General features: G+C 48.7%; 2 protein-coding genes and 1 pseudogene across 2 annotated transcripts; all 3 read left to right on the top strand.

Moving 5' to 3' along the window:
• The first annotated feature begins 559 nt into the window (after positions 1-559).
• Positions 560-6,737, top strand: LOC125540321 (Pleckstrin homology (PH) domain superfamily protein). The gene is made up of 10 exons (XM_048703928.2): positions 560-730; positions 1,113-1,240; positions 1,527-1,614; positions 2,921-3,173; positions 3,292-3,534; positions 4,170-4,217; positions 5,311-5,408; positions 5,549-5,668; positions 6,025-6,114; positions 6,189-6,737. Exons 2-10 carry the CDS (start codon positions 1,131-1,133, stop codon positions 6,309-6,311), a joined length of 1,173 nt encoding a protein of 390 aa, XP_048559885.1. The 5' UTR covers positions 560-730; positions 1,113-1,130; the 3' UTR covers positions 6,312-6,737.
• A 3,352-nt stretch (positions 6,738-10,089) lies between these two features.
• Positions 10,090-11,440, top strand: LOC125534526 (uncharacterized; annotated as a pseudogene).
• A 4,907-nt stretch (positions 11,441-16,347) lies between these two features.
• LOC147987634 (uncharacterized) lies at positions 16,348-17,049 on the top strand. Its single transcript, XM_087542459.1, has one exon. It carries the CDS (start codon positions 16,348-16,350, stop codon positions 17,047-17,049), a length of 702 nt encoding a protein of 233 aa, XP_087398585.1.
• The last annotated feature ends 1,492 nt before the right edge of the window (positions 17,050-18,541 follow it).

Genomic DNA, 18,541 nt, shown 5'->3' with positions numbered 1-18,541 from the left:
CAAGCGTTGACTCAGCTGAGATGACAGCGATCCGGAATGGCTGAGAGTTGGATGTAACAAAGTGATAACTGAGTCAGGTTGTAGCTTTGTGGTGGAAGCAGTGCAGCAACCAGAAACACATGTGGGCTCAGATGTTGCAATGATACTTGAGTGCAAAGCGCTGGACTTTGCGAGTGTCTCATATACATGCAGCAAATGAAGCGCCTCACAACCTAGCGAAGAACTCACTTAGTGAAAAATCTTATATGTTTTGGGTCTATAATCCATGATTTAATTTCTCAAACAAACGACATGTCTGTTATCTGACGAAAATCTGTTGCTTTTTTAAAAAAAGTCGATATTTGTACATGTATATTCTATTATTATTTTCAAAAAATAAAATGAATCACGTGCGCTAAACGGACCGGCCTGTGACAGGCCCATTATCGGCAGCGCTGAGAGCGGGCCTCCTTCCCTTCCCTTCCACACCTTTATCTTCTCTTCCTCCCAGCCAGACCCTACTTGCCTCGCCGCCGACGCCTCCCCCCTCCCCCCCGCCGGCTCCCACCCCCGCCCGCCTCTCGCCGCTACCGCCCGCCCGCCGTCCCCGCTCTTCCCCGCACCGCTTTCTCGCTCTCTCCGCCCGCCCTCCCCCTCCGGCTCCCAGCACCCCGTCCCTCGCGGGCCGCCGCCGCCGCCGTCCCCGTCCGTCGTCCCGCGCTCCTGCCCACAGCCTTTGCCCACTTCCGAGGTACGCCGTTGCTCTTCTCCGGCGATTGGTTAAATCCCAACCGCACCTTCGCAACTTCTGGCCTGGGCGGGCGCGCCGCCGCACGCCCGGTCCGGCGCACCGTCTAGATCCGCCCCTAGTGGCAGCTCTCGGCCTCAAACGCTGGAAGCTGAACGCGCATCACCTATGCACCGCGCTACTGCAGACGCTCTACTGTTTATTGCCAACAATCCCACACCAAGTGCAGTTGCTGCACAGTAAAAATTTCCCCTTTACGATTGTTTCGGTGTGAGCTTGTAGCTCTACTTCCGCGGTCTCTAACAAGATTGTATCTTAGATATTTCTGTTGATTTTTCTTGCTGTAAAATCTGCCTCTGTTAATTCGTTGCACATTTTTTTGCAGCTGTCAAGGAAGAGAGCAATGGACGTCCACAGGGCAGAGCCTCCCCATACAGGAGCCGCTGCTCTAGACCCCCGACGGGCCGAGGCTGCCAACAGGCACGTGAGGGCACTGAATACCCAGTTTGCAAGGTTGGACACTTCTTCATCTTCTAGCTTGCCTCGCGTCATCTCAGTCACTTAATCTGAAATTCTGTGGCGTACATTTTGTCCTATCATGTTTATTGTTTCAGCTCTACTTAAAGTCGTTTCTGAATATCTAGTCCTCAGTCAGCCCATAAAGAATATTTTTTAGTTACTACCATATTTTTAGAGATCCCTGAATACAGTTTTTTAAAGTACATTTTCGGCATTCATGCTGCATATTCCCTCTGGTGCGAAGTGAGTAAACACTCATCTACCTGTTTATTTTGAGCAGCTGGGTGCAATCGCAGTTGCAAAACCATCCAGCCGAACTTTGGGAGGATGGCGTGAAAGATTACTTATCCCATGCTTCTGAAATAATGGTAAGCTTCACAAGCTTGTAAGGTGTTTTCTTTATTCAACAGTCCTTGACTAGAGATTTAATATTTTCCTGTGGCCATTGATAAAATGTATCGCTATCACAATTTGCTTTGTTTTGTGCATGGCGTGCATGTGTGGTGGATTTGTGGACGTTAGTATTCCAGTATACAGAGTATAATTTACTTCCTGACTTGCTAGGATTAGTTTAAAATTATTAGGAATTTTTGAACAAATAGACATCAACAGTGTTCACAACCAGACAACAATGTGAAGATGAACCATGTTATGAGTACGAATATCAAACTACCATATGCCCTCGTTTTCATTTAGATTTGTTGGATGTGCTAATTTTTCATGTTGACTGTGGAACTGTACTTATGAAATCATGTCACGTGGGGAGTACACTATAGCAGGCGAGAGCCCAAGCCAGCAGTAGGATTGCCTGCACCTTAGCAGCAGTTTGGATCAGAACAAGAGACTCCCTGTTGGATCCTGGAGTTGTATAGAGTCTGGACTGATACTAGATTGATAGGTTCATATCAGACCAGGAGAGTTCTGTAGGTTTCCACTCTATTGCTTTGAGTTGGACTCTCCAACTCCAATGTATAAGGAGCTAATACGCTGTATGTGAATCTCAAGTTATCAGTAAAGTTAGTCTTGTCCCTAAACTCTTCTCTTTCCTTGCTGCCTATTGTGGCCTCAACGGTGCCTACCCTTCAAGTGCTCGTCGGCCATCAAGCTCCTGCCTCACACCCTCTGAACTAAAGGCTCTAACGATCTGCTATCAGAACCGGGTTACAGCTTCTCGAGTGTGTAACTAATAAGTCAGCTGTCATCTCTTCAAGTGTGTTACTGATAAATATGATTAGCAGACCATCCAATTACTATCCTATGCATCCTTCCATGCAATAAAAAGCTATTTGTAAATTGTAATTGATTACCCCTCCTGTTCACAAAAAGGTGACGTTTTGGACATGTCTTAAGTCAAAGCTCTGAAAACTTTGACCTTCTATGTTGTTTTTAACATTTAGACTGGAAACTTGAAAATCATATGCACGGATTTGTGTAAAGAACTATTTTCAGAATTTGAACTATTGATCAAAGCTATATTTGAAGACTGCCAATATCCAAACGTCACTTTTTCGTGAACTGGATGGAGTATTGTTTTGCCAGCACATACTACTTTTGAACTTGTCACCTATTGGTACTGCTTAGATGGTATTTTGGCACTCAGATGTTATGTCAGCAGTCAGTCAGATTTTTCTTAAAGTCATAATGTCTTGATCTCATGTTATTCTCTCCCCTTAGGAAAATTTCAAGGATGTTGTCAATTGGCTTAGGCAGAATAAATCAGGTACAACAGCTGTTTCATCCCCAAGTCCAGCCAATGAGGAGAAGACTGCTACGCCAGCAACTGTCAATAGCAAGTTTATGGTACAGCCAGGATCAGATAATGGACAGAAGAGTCCAACTACAGGAGCCAGCTCCCTAGCTTTTCAGAACTCAAGCTCACCGAATATGTTCTCACTCCCTTCTCAGAAGAAAACGGCACCTTTTGGCGGTATAACTATTCACCAGTTTATACCTTTATATGCCATATTGTATTTTGCTTGTTGTAACTTTTTCCAGACTTGGTAGTTATATATTTATTTTGTTGATTGTGTCATAATGATGTGCAGGCATATTTGATAACAAGGACACTCCTGGCGACAGCAGCAAATCGACTTTCCAGTTTGGTGGAAATAACGGCTTTTCAACACCAACTAACACGCCTGGTGATAGCAGCAAATCGACTTTCCAGTTTGGTGGAAATAACGGCTTTTCAACACCAACTACTCCGTCCATTTTTTCTACCCCTGGTTCCAGTTTTAACATGTCAACCTCAACACTGTTTTCAATGAACCAGCAACCAATTTTCACTGGTATTTTACTTCTCTTTTTCTTGGCATTAGTGCGTCCTTTATGATTGGTTGGTTCACGTGTATATTTCACATAATTGTATTTGTGGCATTTATTTGAATGAGGCCTGTCCACAATATTTGGAAGGGAATGGCAAAGCTTTGAATTGTAATGGCCTATTGTCATTTTAGCACTATGGTTGTATGATTGATGTATCGTCAACCCAACCAAATCCTACTGGGCCATGTTTGTTTGTGTTTCCCTATTTATTTCGTAGTCAACCAGTTCTATCCTTGCCAAACATGTATGTTCTGCCCCATGGAAACATTATATCCTATTTTGTGTAATGGCAATTGACAAACAAATCCATATCAGAGCTAATATTAATCAATATTATTTATCAAGTGCCCCAAAGTTAACCATGTTTCTGTTTACATTTGATCCAAACATACCATTTCCTACGCAGTTCAGAAAAGAAAAACATGTAATTGGCTTGATGCAATCCTTGGTTTTGCCTAACACACAGACACGTGAAACTCTGATGATGAAAAGGCAATTTGATCATTCTATTGACGGTGTTGTAGGAACTTAATTGATTTTGTATTACGAGTCCTCTAGGTCGATGGAATAATCAAATTTTCTTATTGTTGTTTTTCAGGATCAGGAAACAACAAAGCTGCTGAAGCTTCAGCTGATGCGGATGAAGGTGTGTATCTACCAATTTGTTAAGTTATGGGAAAGTCCAATTTGCCGCTCCACCCGTGTTATGACAATTCAGTGTACACCCTCAGCTATACAACCGTGTAAGGAACACCCTTGCTGTATAAGTCAACCCTCAATGGCATCTTGTAGGTGGTTTTCGCCTGCTGGCTGCAGGCACCATCTAACATTTCCACAGTGGCAAAAAGCATCTCCCACATCAGTTAATTGTACCACATCACTGTATCATCCCCAATCCCCCCCACCCACTGTCTCTCACGGAATGCTCAAGATTTCATTACAAGATGCAGTTTATCATTCAAGAGTGCGAATTTTTTGTCTTGATTGATCTAATGGCTTGGTTATCTTGCCCCATTGTCACATTCTAGGAGATCATGACTCTTAAAGCAAAAATTGAGTCCATCCCAAAATTTAATTATAGTCTACTTCATATGTCTAACGCTGCCAGTGAGCCGTTTTATATTCCTACTGCATTAATCCTCTTCCAAGGTTGATTTGTGAGGTGTTGAGGCCGACATGTTCGACATCGCAGCTGCTTTTCGTTTTTTTCCGCCTGGGTGGAGTATGAGCAGCGGATGAGGTAGTGTTGCACAATATGTCGAGCACTGCTGTTGCATAGCACAGGCTGGAGGCAGGAGTGTACTGTGGGGTAGTGGCTGAAGGTTTCAAAGCTGAGTGTCCACCAGCCAGTGAGTTCCAGGCCCAGCCACTCAAGATGCTAACCTGACTATTTACTGCTAATTTAGATATCATACTGACGTGTATTCCCTGGTTGGATTCCATGCCAGCAAAAAACAACGGTGGTTTATACTGAGGGGGTACCTATACTGTTTTTTAATAGATGATGGTGTAACATAAACTTTAGTAATAATTGACTTGAGCGCACGCACGGACAGGGGTGTATGGGTGAATTTTTCTTGTCTCTTTGATATCAGGAACTGTTTTACTTAAGCTAGGTTATTTTGTGGCCAACCCCTATCACTGGACTCGCTCCTCAATACTTAATTCTACTCTTGTTTGAACCCCTATCACTGGACGCGCTCCTCAATACTTAATTCTACTCTTGTTTGAATGGTCAGATGCTGAAGCCGAGCAACCAAGCAGCCCTTCTGTAAAGAAAGCAGAAGAGAAAGGAATAGTTGTTGTTCATGAAGCCAAATGCAAGGTGTATGTGAAGGTATCATTTCCACTCTTCCCTGTTTAGCATTGTACTTTTGTTCATAGATTTATAACTTATGTTCCCCAGTGCTACTATTCAAGTGTTCTGCAAAATATGCTTAGCATGTGATTTCACAACTTCTTTTTCCATTCATGTAGCACGATGATGCTACCAAGGGTTGGAAAGACATTGGTGTTGGTCAGCTCTCTATCAGATGTAAAGAGGGTGCAGAGAAAGCTTCGAAAGAGTCCACCCCAACAGTTGTTATCAGAAATGATGTATGTGCTCTTCCTTTTCTGCTGACATATACTAATCCAAGTTCATTTGTCTTCAGTTGCATCTCAAACGTGAAATGCCTGCATCTCATATAGTTTTGCAAAGTATTCCATTCCAGTAATTGTTTTACTATTGGTGTGTTTGCTGAACTTCTCTGTTTCTAAAATGTAGAACAGATTCATTTGTCCTGGGTTTCATACAGTATTTAGTGCTGTAGAATTTTTTTTTCTTGGATATTTCTATCATCTTGGCTGGCAGTTTGTCTGAAATCGCCCTTTCCCCTTTTGCTATCTGTTATATTGCTGTCAGATTATTTCTGGTTGCGAACAAAATATTAATGACTGATTTCTGGTAGCAGGTCGGCAAGATTCTTCTGAATGCTATGATCTACAAGGGGATAAAAATGAGTGTTCAAAAGAACACGGTTGCCTCGATATTTCACACTTCAGTAAGTACCATCGTGCTATATGTGCAGCGCATATGTCACCCAGTATGACTCTGATCCGTGCTGTATTTTCACAGGATGCGCAGTCTGAATCAGATGGTGGCAATGTTGTAGCTCGAACATACTTACTCCGACTGAAAAACGAAGAGGCGGCTACAAACTTGTCAGCGGTGATCAAAGAGAACGCGCCGCTGGACTGATCCTGTATGGTCTGCATTAATTATTGTCTTGAAGGTTTGCGTTTGGCAATAGTGGTAATGTTTAGGGGGGCTCGATAACTTGCTGCGATGGGCGAAGGGATGCCCTGCGGAGTTTCTGTCCCCGAGCTACACACCTAAGAAGCACACCTGGATGAATTTTTGTTGCCTAGTACGTTTAGCTGGTCGTGTTGTACCACCTGTTCGTTATTTATTGATAGTGTGTTGTAGCACCTGTTGGCTCCAGTAAGGTTACGCCTTGTTAATGCTAACGAGGCAACGTATCTTGTCAGTGGCCCGAACTACACAGTTGGAAACCATTTCGAGGCCATTCTGTGATGTTCAGCTATGGAATTGTCTGTTGCTTGAATCTTGCAATCTGGATTTAGGGAGAATATCATATGGAAAACGGTGGAAAGTGGTGAATTATCTCGCTATTGCGGAACAAGAGAGCAATTTCATTACTCAGTTTGCTGAAATGTTTTTTTTTGAAACGGAGGCAAAAGATTTGCCCCATTCATTAAATAAGAAGGAGGTTTAACAAGGTTTTCAGGCACCGGCCAAAGGCCGAAAAGAAAATACAAGCCGTTACTCTCCCAGCATCAGAGGACCCAAATGTTTTGCCCCTGCCAGGACCCATAGCGTCGCCTCGTGCTTGATTGCTTGGAGGGTGGTAAACGTTGGAGCGGAGCGGCCTCGAAAAACCCATGCGTTCCTCTCATCCCAAATTGCTTTCGAAACGAGCATGGAGATAGACGGCATCACTTTTTTGTGAGCACTGTGGGCGGAAGCCGATTCACACCACCACTCATGGATGCTCCTGTAAGCCGCCCAACCTGAAGTATTCAAATCAATGAGTTGAAGCCAAGCTCTGACCATCTCCCAAACTCTCAAGGTGTATCTACATTGAAAGAAAATGTGCTCAACGGTCTCTTGTTCACGCCTACAGAAGGTGCACGGGCCACTATTTGGCCACCCTTGCTTGGCCAAGCGAACGGATGTCCATAACCTGTCTTGGATGGCAAGCCATGCAAGAAAATTTTACTTTCGGAGGGGGGGGGGGGGGGCAGGCTGTCCAGACCACCTTGTACATGGCAGAACGGGTGATTGTCAAGTAGTGCACGTTATAAGCCGAAGATGCCGAGTAGCTCCCACAGGCCGTGTGTTTCCACAAAATGGTATCCTCCACGCCCACTTGTAGCTGCACTCCGCGAAGGAGGATCCAAAGATCCAGGAATTGCCGAATGTGCTCGAGTGTGAATATTGTCGTCATATTGATCTTGGTGATCCAGACATTCTGTGATAATGCCTCCCTGACCTTCCAGGTTTTCCTCTTGGAGGCGTCAAAAATAAGCGGGGCAATATCTTTTGGTTTCCTCCCATTGAGCCATGGGGACTCCCAAAAAGGGGCGCGCGCCCCATCCCCAATCGTGATAGTAGTGGAGGCATAGAAAAAAGCTTTGTCGTCCTTGTCGCATGGATTTCCAAGCCCAACCCACAATTGAGAAGGGTCCGTCCACTCGAGCCACAACCAGCGGAGTCTGAGTGCTTGGCAAAAAATCGCAAGATTGAGCACACCAAGGCCGCCACACTCCTTAGGCCTACAGACGCTTTCCCAGTTGACTTTACATTTGGCCCCGGTCGTTTTGCTAGACCCCGACCAGAAGAAGGCACGCTCCAGCCTGGTGATGTTGCTTAAAATGCCGGGAGGGATGACGAGGGCCGTGGCAGTGTAGACCACCAAGGAGGTCATGACCGACATGACCAAGACCCCACGACCCGAAGCAACAATATATCTTCCCTCCCAAGGAATAAGCTTGGTAGCCACTTTATCTTCGAGATATTGGAAGTCCACACGCTTGAGCCTCCGAACTGACAAAGGAAGGTCCAAGTACTTCAGGGGGAAGGAAGCCCGCGCCGCCGTGAGCCCCTGGAGGATGTTGTCAAGATCATAGTTCTGACAGCGGATAGGGACGACTGAGCTTTTGTGAAGATTAGTGCAGAGACCGGTGACCTCTCCAAAGCAATGCAGAATGGTGGCAAGGTTGGTTACATCGTCTTTTATTGGCTTAACAAAAATAGCCGCATCATCGGCGTAAAGGGAGGTACGAAAGGAGGAGCCACGACCCCTAATCTTGTGCAGTAGCCCTTTAGTCGTGGCCAGATCTAGCAATTGCTGAAGCGGGTCAATGGCGAGGACAAATAGTAGCGGGGATACCGGGTCACCCTACCGTAGGCCCTGGCCGTGCTTTATCGGTTGTCCCGGCACCCCGTTCAGCAAGACTCTGGAAGAGGAGGTACGAAGAAGTGCAGCGATCCAATCCCGGAAAATGCTTGGAAAATCCCGTCGTTGTAGAAGATCAAGAATGTAGTCCCAGCGCACGGAATCAAAGACTTTCCGGATATCTAGCTTGAACAACAAGGATGGTGTTTTGCCTCGGTTGAGACGGCGAGCCATATTCCGCACATACATGAAGTTATCATGAATACTCCTCTTTTTTATGAAAGCGCTCTGGGCGTTGGAAACGAGTCTATTCATGTGCGGGCTGAGCCTCATTGCAAGCATCTTGGCTATAATCTTCGCGATGGCATGAATCAAACTAATCGGTCTGTAGTCGGCGATGCCCTCCGCCCCCTCCTTCTTTGGGAGAAGAACCACATTTGCTGAATTTAGCCACTGCAAGTTGGAGGTTTGCAAATTCCCAAAGGAGTGAATTACGTGCATCACATCCCCCTTGATGATCTCCCAACAGCTTTTGAAAAAAGCTCCAGTGAAACCATCTGGTCCGGGAGCCTTGTCGCTCGGCATTTCATTAATGGCTGATTTGACCTCATCCTCAGTGAATGGGGCACCAAGCTCTTGTAGCTCCAGCTCCGGAAAGTTTAGGTTGTCCCAGTTGAGGTCTTTTTCTCTCCGGGCGCCCCACCCAAGGGCATTGGAGAAGTGATCAAAGATAATCTCCTCCTTGCGCTCATGCTCGGTTGCCCACCCGTTGTTGTGCTTGAGTCGCAGAATGTGATTTTTACGCCTCCTAGCATTCACCCACAGGTGAAAAAATTTCGTATTGGCATCGCCCTCCTTCAGGCTGGTGATACGTGCACATTGCTTTTTCCGAGAGCGCTCGAGCACCGACAAACTGATCACCCTCCTCTTGAGTCTGGCACGGAGGTCTTGCTCCCCGGCGGAGAGCAGCCTGGATTCTTGCGCTACATCCAATTTAAGAATAATCATTAGCAGTACCTAGGTCGGGTGGCTGTGATGTATTCTTCTGAGATATATTACCTTTGTTCCAAATGTTTTGAAGTCTTAGGTTTGCCCTAGGTCAAAATTCGTAAGTCTGACCATGTACATAAAAAATATTTAATATTTACAGCATGAAATATATACAATGCTTAAGTACGTTGTAGAATGAATCTGATAAAACTAATTTGGTGTTGTAGATGTTTGGTCAAACTTGAAGATATTTCACTTAACAAACAGAGAGCTTCAAATATTTTGAAACGGCGGAGGGTTTTTCCAGGGATCTTCCCAGATATTTTGCACAGCACGATATTCTCATGCTTCTTTCAGAACTTGCAGATTCACATTCTTGAAGTGCAAATTAGCTACAGTTACTATAGGAGTCTCACGCATGTGAGCCGTCGCGCTCCCAAAGGCGCCAATTCAAACGTTCCGTTCATGCACCGGAGTGGCCTGCCAGGCTCCATGCAGAGGCTCCGACGCATGAACAAAGTAAATGCATACGAGGCTCCCATACCAATCCCATGCATTGCACCACCAGCTCCAGCTACAAATACTACATTGTGCACGCACCACATCGATCACCAGTACAACTTGTACTTGACCAAATACAATGCTTCGTGCTCTGCTTCTCCTGCTCGCCACCGCCGCACTGCTGTCCGGCCATGCGGCCGCCGGCACGAGCAGCGGCAACAAGCCGACCCCGACGTGCTGGCCCGCCGACCGTGCCGCGCTGCTGGGCTTCAAGGCCGGCATCACCATGGACACGACGGGCACCCTGGCGACGTGGGCCGGCGACGACTGCTGCGGCGGCGGGTGGGAGGGCGTGGCCTGTGACGCCGGCACATGGCGGGCGCCATCTCCCCGTCCGTCGGCGGCCTCGAGTTCCTGGAGTCCCTGGTGATCCGTGACATGGGGCCGATCGGAGGCGCCGTCCCGGACGCCCTCTCGCGGCTCACGCGCCTCCAGCAGCTCTACCTCGAGGGCAACGCGCTCGCCGGCGGCGTCCCGGGGAAGGTGCTGTCGAAGATGAGCTCCCTCCGCTACCTGTCGCTCGCCGGCAACCGGCTGGAGGGCCCCTGCCGCCGGAGCTCGGGGGCGTTCGCGGTCTCGAGCAGATCAACCTCGCCGGGAACCGCCTCACGGGGGCGATCCCGTCGAGCTACGGGAACCTGTCCAGCTTGGCGTACCTCGACCTGAGCGGCAACCTTTTGTCAGGCGTCGTCCCGGAATTTGTAGGGCGGTTCAAGAGCCTGGCGCTGCTTGACTTGAGCAACAACAGCTTCTCCGGCGAGATGCCGGCGTCGCTCGGCGACCTGCGGCACCTTGCCGACCTGTCGCTGAGCCGCAACAAGATCACCGGCAGGATTCCACCGCAGATCGGCAACCTGCTCGGGTCTCTGAGCTCTCTCGCCCTCGACGACAACCTGCTCGTAGGCCCCATTCCGAAGTCACTGTTCGGCCTGCAGAAGCTGTGGCGCCTCGACCTGTCCAAGAACATGCTCACCGGCGCGCTGCCCGACTTGGACGGCGGCGGGAGCCTGAAGTGTCTCGACGTGTCGAGGAACGCCATCGGTGGCCAGATACCGAGCTCGATCTCGAAGCTGCATGGCCTAGAGAGGCTGGACATCTCACGGAACAGAATCGGGGGCGTCATTCCCGCAACCATGGCGGCCATGGCGAGCTTGGAGTGGCTGGACCTCTCCCGCAACGCCATCGTCGGGAGGATACCGGACAACTTCAGTAGGATGGCGGGCGTCCGGCACGCGAGCTTCAGAGGGAACAAGCTGTGCGGGCAACCTGTTCCCGGCGGCGGCGTACGCGCACAACCTGTGCCTGTGCGGCAAGCCGCTGCCGCCGTGCAGGAAGATTAGCTAGCTAGTGTCATGCAGTGCTTCGTGTGTCAAAATCAATTGCACCACACACTCATAATCCAATAAGAGAATGAAAATATGCTTATCATACATGCTGCAGTTGGTTAACTTTTTTTTTTGGATTTTTAATAATACTTATCATCATTGTTGCTCAACCTTACAAGTCCTTTTCCAGTGTAAAATGGTACTTGGGCACAAGTGTTGAAATGCCTGCCTCTCTTCATCAGTTCGAACTATTTTTACAACAAGAATGAGTGTTAAATGTCAATTATACCCTTTATGTATTTGAAATACTCTCTTTTCCTTCCAAATATGTACTCTCTCCGTTCCAAATTACTTGTCACAGAAATGGATGTATCTAGAACTAAAATACATCTAGATATATCCATACCTGCGGCAAGTAATTCGGAAGGGAGGGAGTACAATGGATGCCAGAGTTGTAGATCGTATCCAACCATTAACAGTAACATGTGAATGTAGTAGTAGTATAACAACAGAACCTATGGTCATTGAAATTGAACCCAAATTCAGCAACTCTTCAATGAAGATAGAGTTCCATGACATGAAGTAGACAAACAGCGAACCTTCAATGAAAATGCAGAAGGAAATAAAAGAGTGAATTCTGGTTTTTACCCTTTATTTTGATGTTTTTGACACTAATTACCCTATTTAGCAGGATTTCATCCATTTTACCCTATTTAGCAAAAGTTTTGCCACAATTTACTCATTTTAAAATTTTGCGAGCATTCTGATGAGCAGGTCCCAATTGTTAGGTCCACCTAGCATGCCCCATCAACAGTTTTTACATACCTATTTTTCTCCACGTTGAACCAGTCCTCGCAGCTTCGCTCGACTGGGCTGGCCTGATATGATCGCCAGAGCAGGTCGCTCGCGTCCAACGCACAAGGCGTAAGTTGGGCCGCACCACTCTGGCCTCCAATATTCATAGCACACATTGTTCGCCTTCCTTCGAATCACACACACGCTGCAAACAAAGAAAAAAAAAGAATTTCAACAATATTCAAAATGGTGAAAAAACTTTAAATCAATGTACGTCAGTTATAGATGGGTAATATGTATACACATGATCTTCTAATAAGCATTTTAATTCTGTCTGAATCAAACGCCTCACCGGCCAATGCATGAGTCAGGAAAACTTCATAATACACATATGATGGAGATGGTCAAAATCATGTGGAATGGGGTACGACGTGAGGGCTTTTGCTTGTTCACCAACCTTGCTGATTTGTTGGACGAGCGGCCCCCATAGATCTGCAACCGAGCACAACCTGATGGGGCATGTACATGGACGCGCCCACGCCGACGTCGGCGAGCTTGATGGAGCCGGATTACATGGGGTCATTTCTTGCCTTGATGTCGCGCCCAGACGTCGGCGAGATTGACGGAGCCGGATTCCACGGGGTCATTTCTTGCCTTGATGTCACGACCATATATAACGCCGCTCGAGGAGGTATGAAATCACGCCGCTGCCGTTGCCTGACAATCCCTAACCATAAGTTCGAGCGAGCCTGATGGGTACGTGTGGGCAGAAGCCTGGACGGGCGATGCAATCTATTAGGCGTGAGTAAGGAGCATGGTCGACTCAGGCATTATGCGTTGGACGAGACGCAAGTGACCTCCATCGGACCGGTCCGGTCGGGAGAAGCCGTGAGGACTGGTTCACGAGAGAGAAAAATAAGCAGGAAAAAACCATCGATGTGGCATGCCAGCTAGACTTCACAATTGAGACCTGTCTGGCAGAACACTCATAAAATTTTAAACAGGGTAAATCGTGGCAGAACTTTTGTTAAATGGGGTAAAATGGATGAAATTTCGCTAAATGGGATAAGTAGTGTCAAAAATGTCAAAATAGGGGGTAAAAACCGGAATTCACTCGAAATAAAATGCACAAATGAGGTCTGAGTTCTAGTTTTATTTTACATCTAGCAAACTGCAAAAAAAGGCCCATGTACTAATAAGCCTAGTCCCTATGAACCATCGTGAAACTTTGCTCTGCTTCTCCTAGGTTCCTGAATTTTATTGTGCTTGCTTGATGTGGAGAAAAGACAGGTGGCCAGACCATGGTAACTGGATACACGAGGATGAGTTCATCGTTGTCCGGGTCCCTCTGGCACACCTTCTCCATTATCGTGCTCCCTAACCACATCAAGACGAACATGCCACTTTCCACCGCCAAAAAGAAGAACTCTGCATTGTCCCTGACCCCGACCATCGATAAACCCACGACTGTTTGCTGCTCAAGATGGCCACACGTCTTACCTCGGCCGGCGTTGTCCCGTTCTAGGGCTAGCGGCGCCATACCTGCAAAAATGCTACACTTACGGGTAGCATTGCACGGTTTGCCCCTACGGACTCTCTCCCCACCAATCTTTTTGCCCCCTGATTTTCACTGTGGGGTTCTTCTCATTCCAGCTTCCAACCAAATGTTGACACACTTTCCCGTAACAACGACCCCGTATGAATTGGGCGTAAGTGTAGCATCGTTGGCCATACCTGCAGCTGAAACTATCCGCCACATGGAAAAGGTAAATGTTATCACCGTCACCAGAGGATTCATGGTGGTTGTCGTCACGCTCATATCCTCGGGACAGGACCAAGCTACTGAAGTACTGGTACCTGACGCCGTCCGGGAGCTGTACAACAAAGAAGCTCGCCGTGGCCAAGTCTAACCCGAGGATGTATCCAGCCGTGGTCACCATGTAGAGCTGCCGCGGAGGAGCACAATTATTTTGGGGATTCCGTTTAATGGCTCTGGGAGCTTTGCTTTGGCGATCTGGACTATCCATGATCTTAGATCCGGGAAGATCTAGAGATGAATTTAAGGGAATTGGGGACGAACTCGAGATGTATCCAGCCCGAAGAGGCTTGTGTTTCTCGATATAAGTAATTTAGTATAATAGTTGAGTCATTAGCTGGAAGATAGGATACGCTACAGTCCTCTTGGATGGTTGTTATATATCCTTACATGTTAACAAGTAAAACAGTAGAGTAAGTGCACTGTATCCATCAGGCGAGCCATGTGAGCCATTGGATGGCAATCTCGCCTGGACTATGGGTCGTTGTATATAGTGAATGAAATGGTACATGCTTATGACAAGTGATGCCTGACATTGTTCCGCCGTAAATTGCGACATCTCCTCACGGCGATGAAGCTTGGATACTCCATTACCACTGCTGAAAAAACTGTGGGAAAGTGTACTCGATATAGTCAAATCCTCCTAGGTTGACTCTTCCAGCGACACTTCCAGAGACAAATTTGTCCACTGAACCAAACACTGGACCACCGGAGCATTGTTGCGAGGTATCTGATGAACCTGTAAAACAATAGCTGGTGAAATCTTCAGTGTGCCGTCCTCGTTTACCACTGGTAAGTAAGGACTACGAATGGCTTTCGGTCCATGGTGCTATTTTAGTTGCCTGACTTGGAAAGACATGGTGTATGCGGACGTGTTTAGGGAATTGTAGTTTGTATGCTATATTACCCACTCACTAAATGATCATGAATGACCCATAATATTTATGTTGGAGCTTCAATGTGCAACAAAAGCCAAAAGCAGCCATTCGATAGCTAGGGAGCCATCTTCAAGTAAATGAGATCTCCCACTTTGAATTGAAGCTCACTCCTCGTAAGATCTACACATCTTTTCATGAGATATTGAACCACCTGGAGGTTTTGTTTCACTTTGTAGTCATCTTTTGTCTGACTTCTAGGAATTCTACAACATCAAGTTTAGGAGGGATGGTATGACCATATAAATGAGAAGGAGAGGTGGAAAACTAGTCATTGCTTCAAAAGCAGAGATATTCAAGGCTATATGATATGTTGTATTGTACCAATACTCTGTTGGTGGTAATCACGCCACCTATTTCTTTGGAGCTGTAGAGGTCATACACGTAAGGTAGTTTTCTAGACACTGGTCAATTCTTTCAGTTGGTCCATCTATTTGTGGGTGATAGGATGAGTTGTATTTCAGTTTTATGTCGAATTCTGTGAATATGTTTCTCCAGAGAGTAATTATGAAAATTTTGTCCCTATCAGAAATGATCACGGAAGGAGGGCCATAAAGCTTAATGATGTTGTCAATAAAGGTTTTTGCAACATATTGCTCTATGTAGGGTGTGCCATGGGAAGGCAATGAGCATACTTTGTGAATTTGTCCACCACTACAAGCATAACTCTTTTTACATCGGAATTTTGCAAACAATTTTGTATATGGTGCATTACAATTTAGAAATGAATATTCCCCATATATTTATAATAAACTTGTTTACTTTGTTTTTTACCTCAAAATCCACTAAACAAATACACATCATGTCTCCAAATTTAATATATCATCGACAGAAAACATATGAGAAGCCTAAGGGCATCTCCAGCCGCGCCCCCAGGAAGGCCTCCCCAGGCATTTTTTTTGCGCCGGCGCCGAAAAAACGGCCCAGTCGCGCCCCCAGGAGCCCGATTTTCGCCGGCTTGGGCCGAAAACAGCGCCGGCGGACCCAGGCCGAACCCGGCGCGCTGGGGGGCGCCCGGGGGCGCTGGGGCGAACTGTTTTGGCACGAAACAGCCGCGGGCCCGCCGCATCAGCGACTCTATCCTCTTCTCGCCCCTTCGTCGTCCTCATCGCCTCGTTTCCCGCGGCGAATCAATGCCAAAGCTGCCGCGCTGCCACGCCGGTCAGCCTGCGCCATTGATGCTCACGGGCGGCGCAGTGAAGGCCGGATGACGCGCGTCCCTCGCGCGCCACGCGTGCTCACGGTGGCTCGCACACGGGGCGGCGCCTCGGGCTATATAAGACGCGCCCCAGCGCACTCGGCGACTCGTACTCTCTCGCCGTCGTCGTTCCTCCCTCTCCTCTCTCGCCGTCGTTGTTCCTCCCTCTTCTCTCTCTCACCGTCTCCAGCACCCATGGCCGAGCGCTTCCCAGGAGACGGCGCAGCGGCGAACGGCTTCGGCCGCCGCCATCTCCACGAGAACGAGGCTCGCCTCCTTTTCGAGGCCGAGTACCCGGTCCCGCCGGACATGCGGGTGCCCGGGGCTTGGAGGATCAGCGCCGGCGGCGTGCCGGTGCCACCACCACCCACCGGGGCGGCGCGGCGTGCGGAGATCGCACGCATCCGCGCGTCCCTGCCGCGGGCGGCGAGGGAGGGGCCACGGTACGTCCCCGACAGCCCGCTCTGGGAGCCCTACTTCCGCCGCCGTCACGCCGAGCAGCTCGAGGCCACCAACGGCGTCGTGCCCTCCGGCAGGCTCAACTCCAATGGCCGGCACCGGTGGTGGGGCATACCCGGGCGCACGTTGGAGGCCGTCCTCGAGTACATCGAGGGCGGCAACACGCCGCGCCTCGAGTACCCCGCTCCCCCGTCCTTCTCACGCCACCGGGGAAGCTCCTGGACCCCGAGGCGCATGGAGACCAGGGGGTCCTCCTCCTCGTCGGGTGGCTCGCCCTGCCTCCGCCCCATCAAGCCGGAGCCCCAGGGCACGCCGGTCAGCGTGCGCACCCGCAGCTCCGGCGTCCGCATCGGCGCCAACGCCTCTCCACCCACCAGCCACTTCAAACTCGTCGAGCCCAAGCCGGAGCCCGGCCTCCCGCGGAGTACGAGGAGATAGCCTGGCGCGGCATCTCCGACGAGGACGCCCTGCGGTGGGCGCGGGACGACTACCTCCGCGACGAGATGGTCCGGCTGTTGGGGAACGTAGTAATTTCAAAAAATTTCCTACGCACACGCAAGATCATGGTGATGCATAGCAACGAGAGGGGAGAGTGTTGTCTACGTACCCTCGTAGACCGAAGCAGAAGCGTTGACGCAACGTAGAGGAAGTAGTCGTACGTCTTCCCGGTCCAACCGATCCAAGCACCGTTACTCCGGCACCTCCGAGTTCTTGGCACACGTTCAGCTCGATGACGCTCCCCGGGCTCCGATCCAGCAAAGCTTCGGGGAGGAGTTCCGTCAGCACGACGGCGTGGTGACGGTCTTGATGTTCAACCGTCGCAGGGCTTCGCCTAAGCACCGCTACAATATGACCGAGGTGTAATATCGTGGAGGGGGGCACCGCACACGGCTAAGGAACGATCACGAAGATCAACTTGTGTGTCTATGGGGTGCCCCCTGCCCCCGTATATAAAGGAGTGGAGGAGGGGAGGGCCGGCCCTCTCTATGGCGCGCCCTAGGGAGTCCTACTCTCACCGGGAGTAGGATTCCCCCTTTCCTAGTCCAACTAGGGGTCCTTCCATGTAGTAGGAGTAGGAGACAAGGAAGGAGAAGGGAGAAGGGAAGGAAGGAGGGGGCGCAGCCCCTCCCCCTAGTCCAATTCGGACTAGGCCTTGGGGGGGGGCGCGGCCTGCCCTAGGCAGCCCCTCTCTCTTTCCCGTATGGCCCAATAAGGCCCAATACTTTCCCCCGTATTCCCGTAACTCCCCGGTACTCCGAAAAATACCCGAATCACTCGGAACCTTTCCGATGTCCGAATATAGTTGTCCAATATATCGATCTTTACGTCTCGACCATTTCGAGACTCCTCGTCATGTCCCCGATCTCATCCGGGACTCCGAACTCCTTCGGTACATCAAAACTCATAAACTCATAATATAACTGTCATCGAAACCTTAAGCGTGCGGACCCTACGGTTCGAGAACAATGTAGACATGACCGAGACACATCTCCGGTCAATAACCAATAGCGGGACCTGGATGCCCATATTGGCTCCTACATATTCTACGAAGATCTTTATCGGTCAGACCGCATAACAACATACGTTGTTCCCTTTGTCATCGGTATGTTACTTGCCTGAGATTCGATCGTCGGTATCCAATACTTAGTTCAATCTCGTTACCGGCAAGTCTCTTTACTCGTTCCGTAATACATCATCCCGCAACTAACTCATTAGTTGCAATGCTTGCAAGGCTTAAGTGATGTGCATTACCGAGAGGGCCCAGAGATACCTCTCCGACATTCGGAGTGACAAATCCTAATCTCGAAATACGCCAACCCAACATGTACCTTTGGAGACACCTGTAGAGCTCCTTTATAATCACCCAGTTATGTTGTGACGTTTGGTAGCACACAAAGTGTTCCTCCGGCAAACGGGAGTTGCATAATCT

This window comes from Triticum urartu, chromosome 2A (genome assembly GCF_056163025.1).
Source record: "Triticum urartu cultivar PI428250 chromosome 2A, HENAU_Tu73, whole genome shotgun sequence".
NCBI classification, from domain to species: Eukaryota; Viridiplantae; Streptophyta; class Magnoliopsida; order Poales; family Poaceae; genus Triticum; species Triticum urartu.
Note: the sequence above shows the minus strand (reverse complement) of the source record. Positions and strands in the feature narration are given on the sequence as shown.

What these genes read in the sequence shown, in the direction of transcription:
- LOC125540321 (XM_048703928.2), top strand. Translation starts at nt 1,131, where the DNA reads ATGGACGTCCACAGGGCAGAGCCTCCCCATACAGGAGCCGCTGCTCTA. An exon ending in AATGCAAGGTGTATGTGAAG is followed by an intron (nt 5,409 to 5,548) that starts GTATCATTTCCA and finishes CCATTCATGTAG; the next exon opens with CACGATGATGCTACCAAGGG. An exon ending in CCTCGATATTTCACACTTCA is followed by an intron (nt 6,115 to 6,188) that starts GTAAGTACCATC and finishes GTATTTTCACAG; the next exon opens with GATGCGCAGTCTGAATCAGA.
- LOC147987634 (XM_087542459.1), top strand. Translation starts at nt 16,348, where the DNA reads ATGGCCGAGCGCTTCCCAGGAGACGGCGCAGCGGCGAACGGCTTCGGC.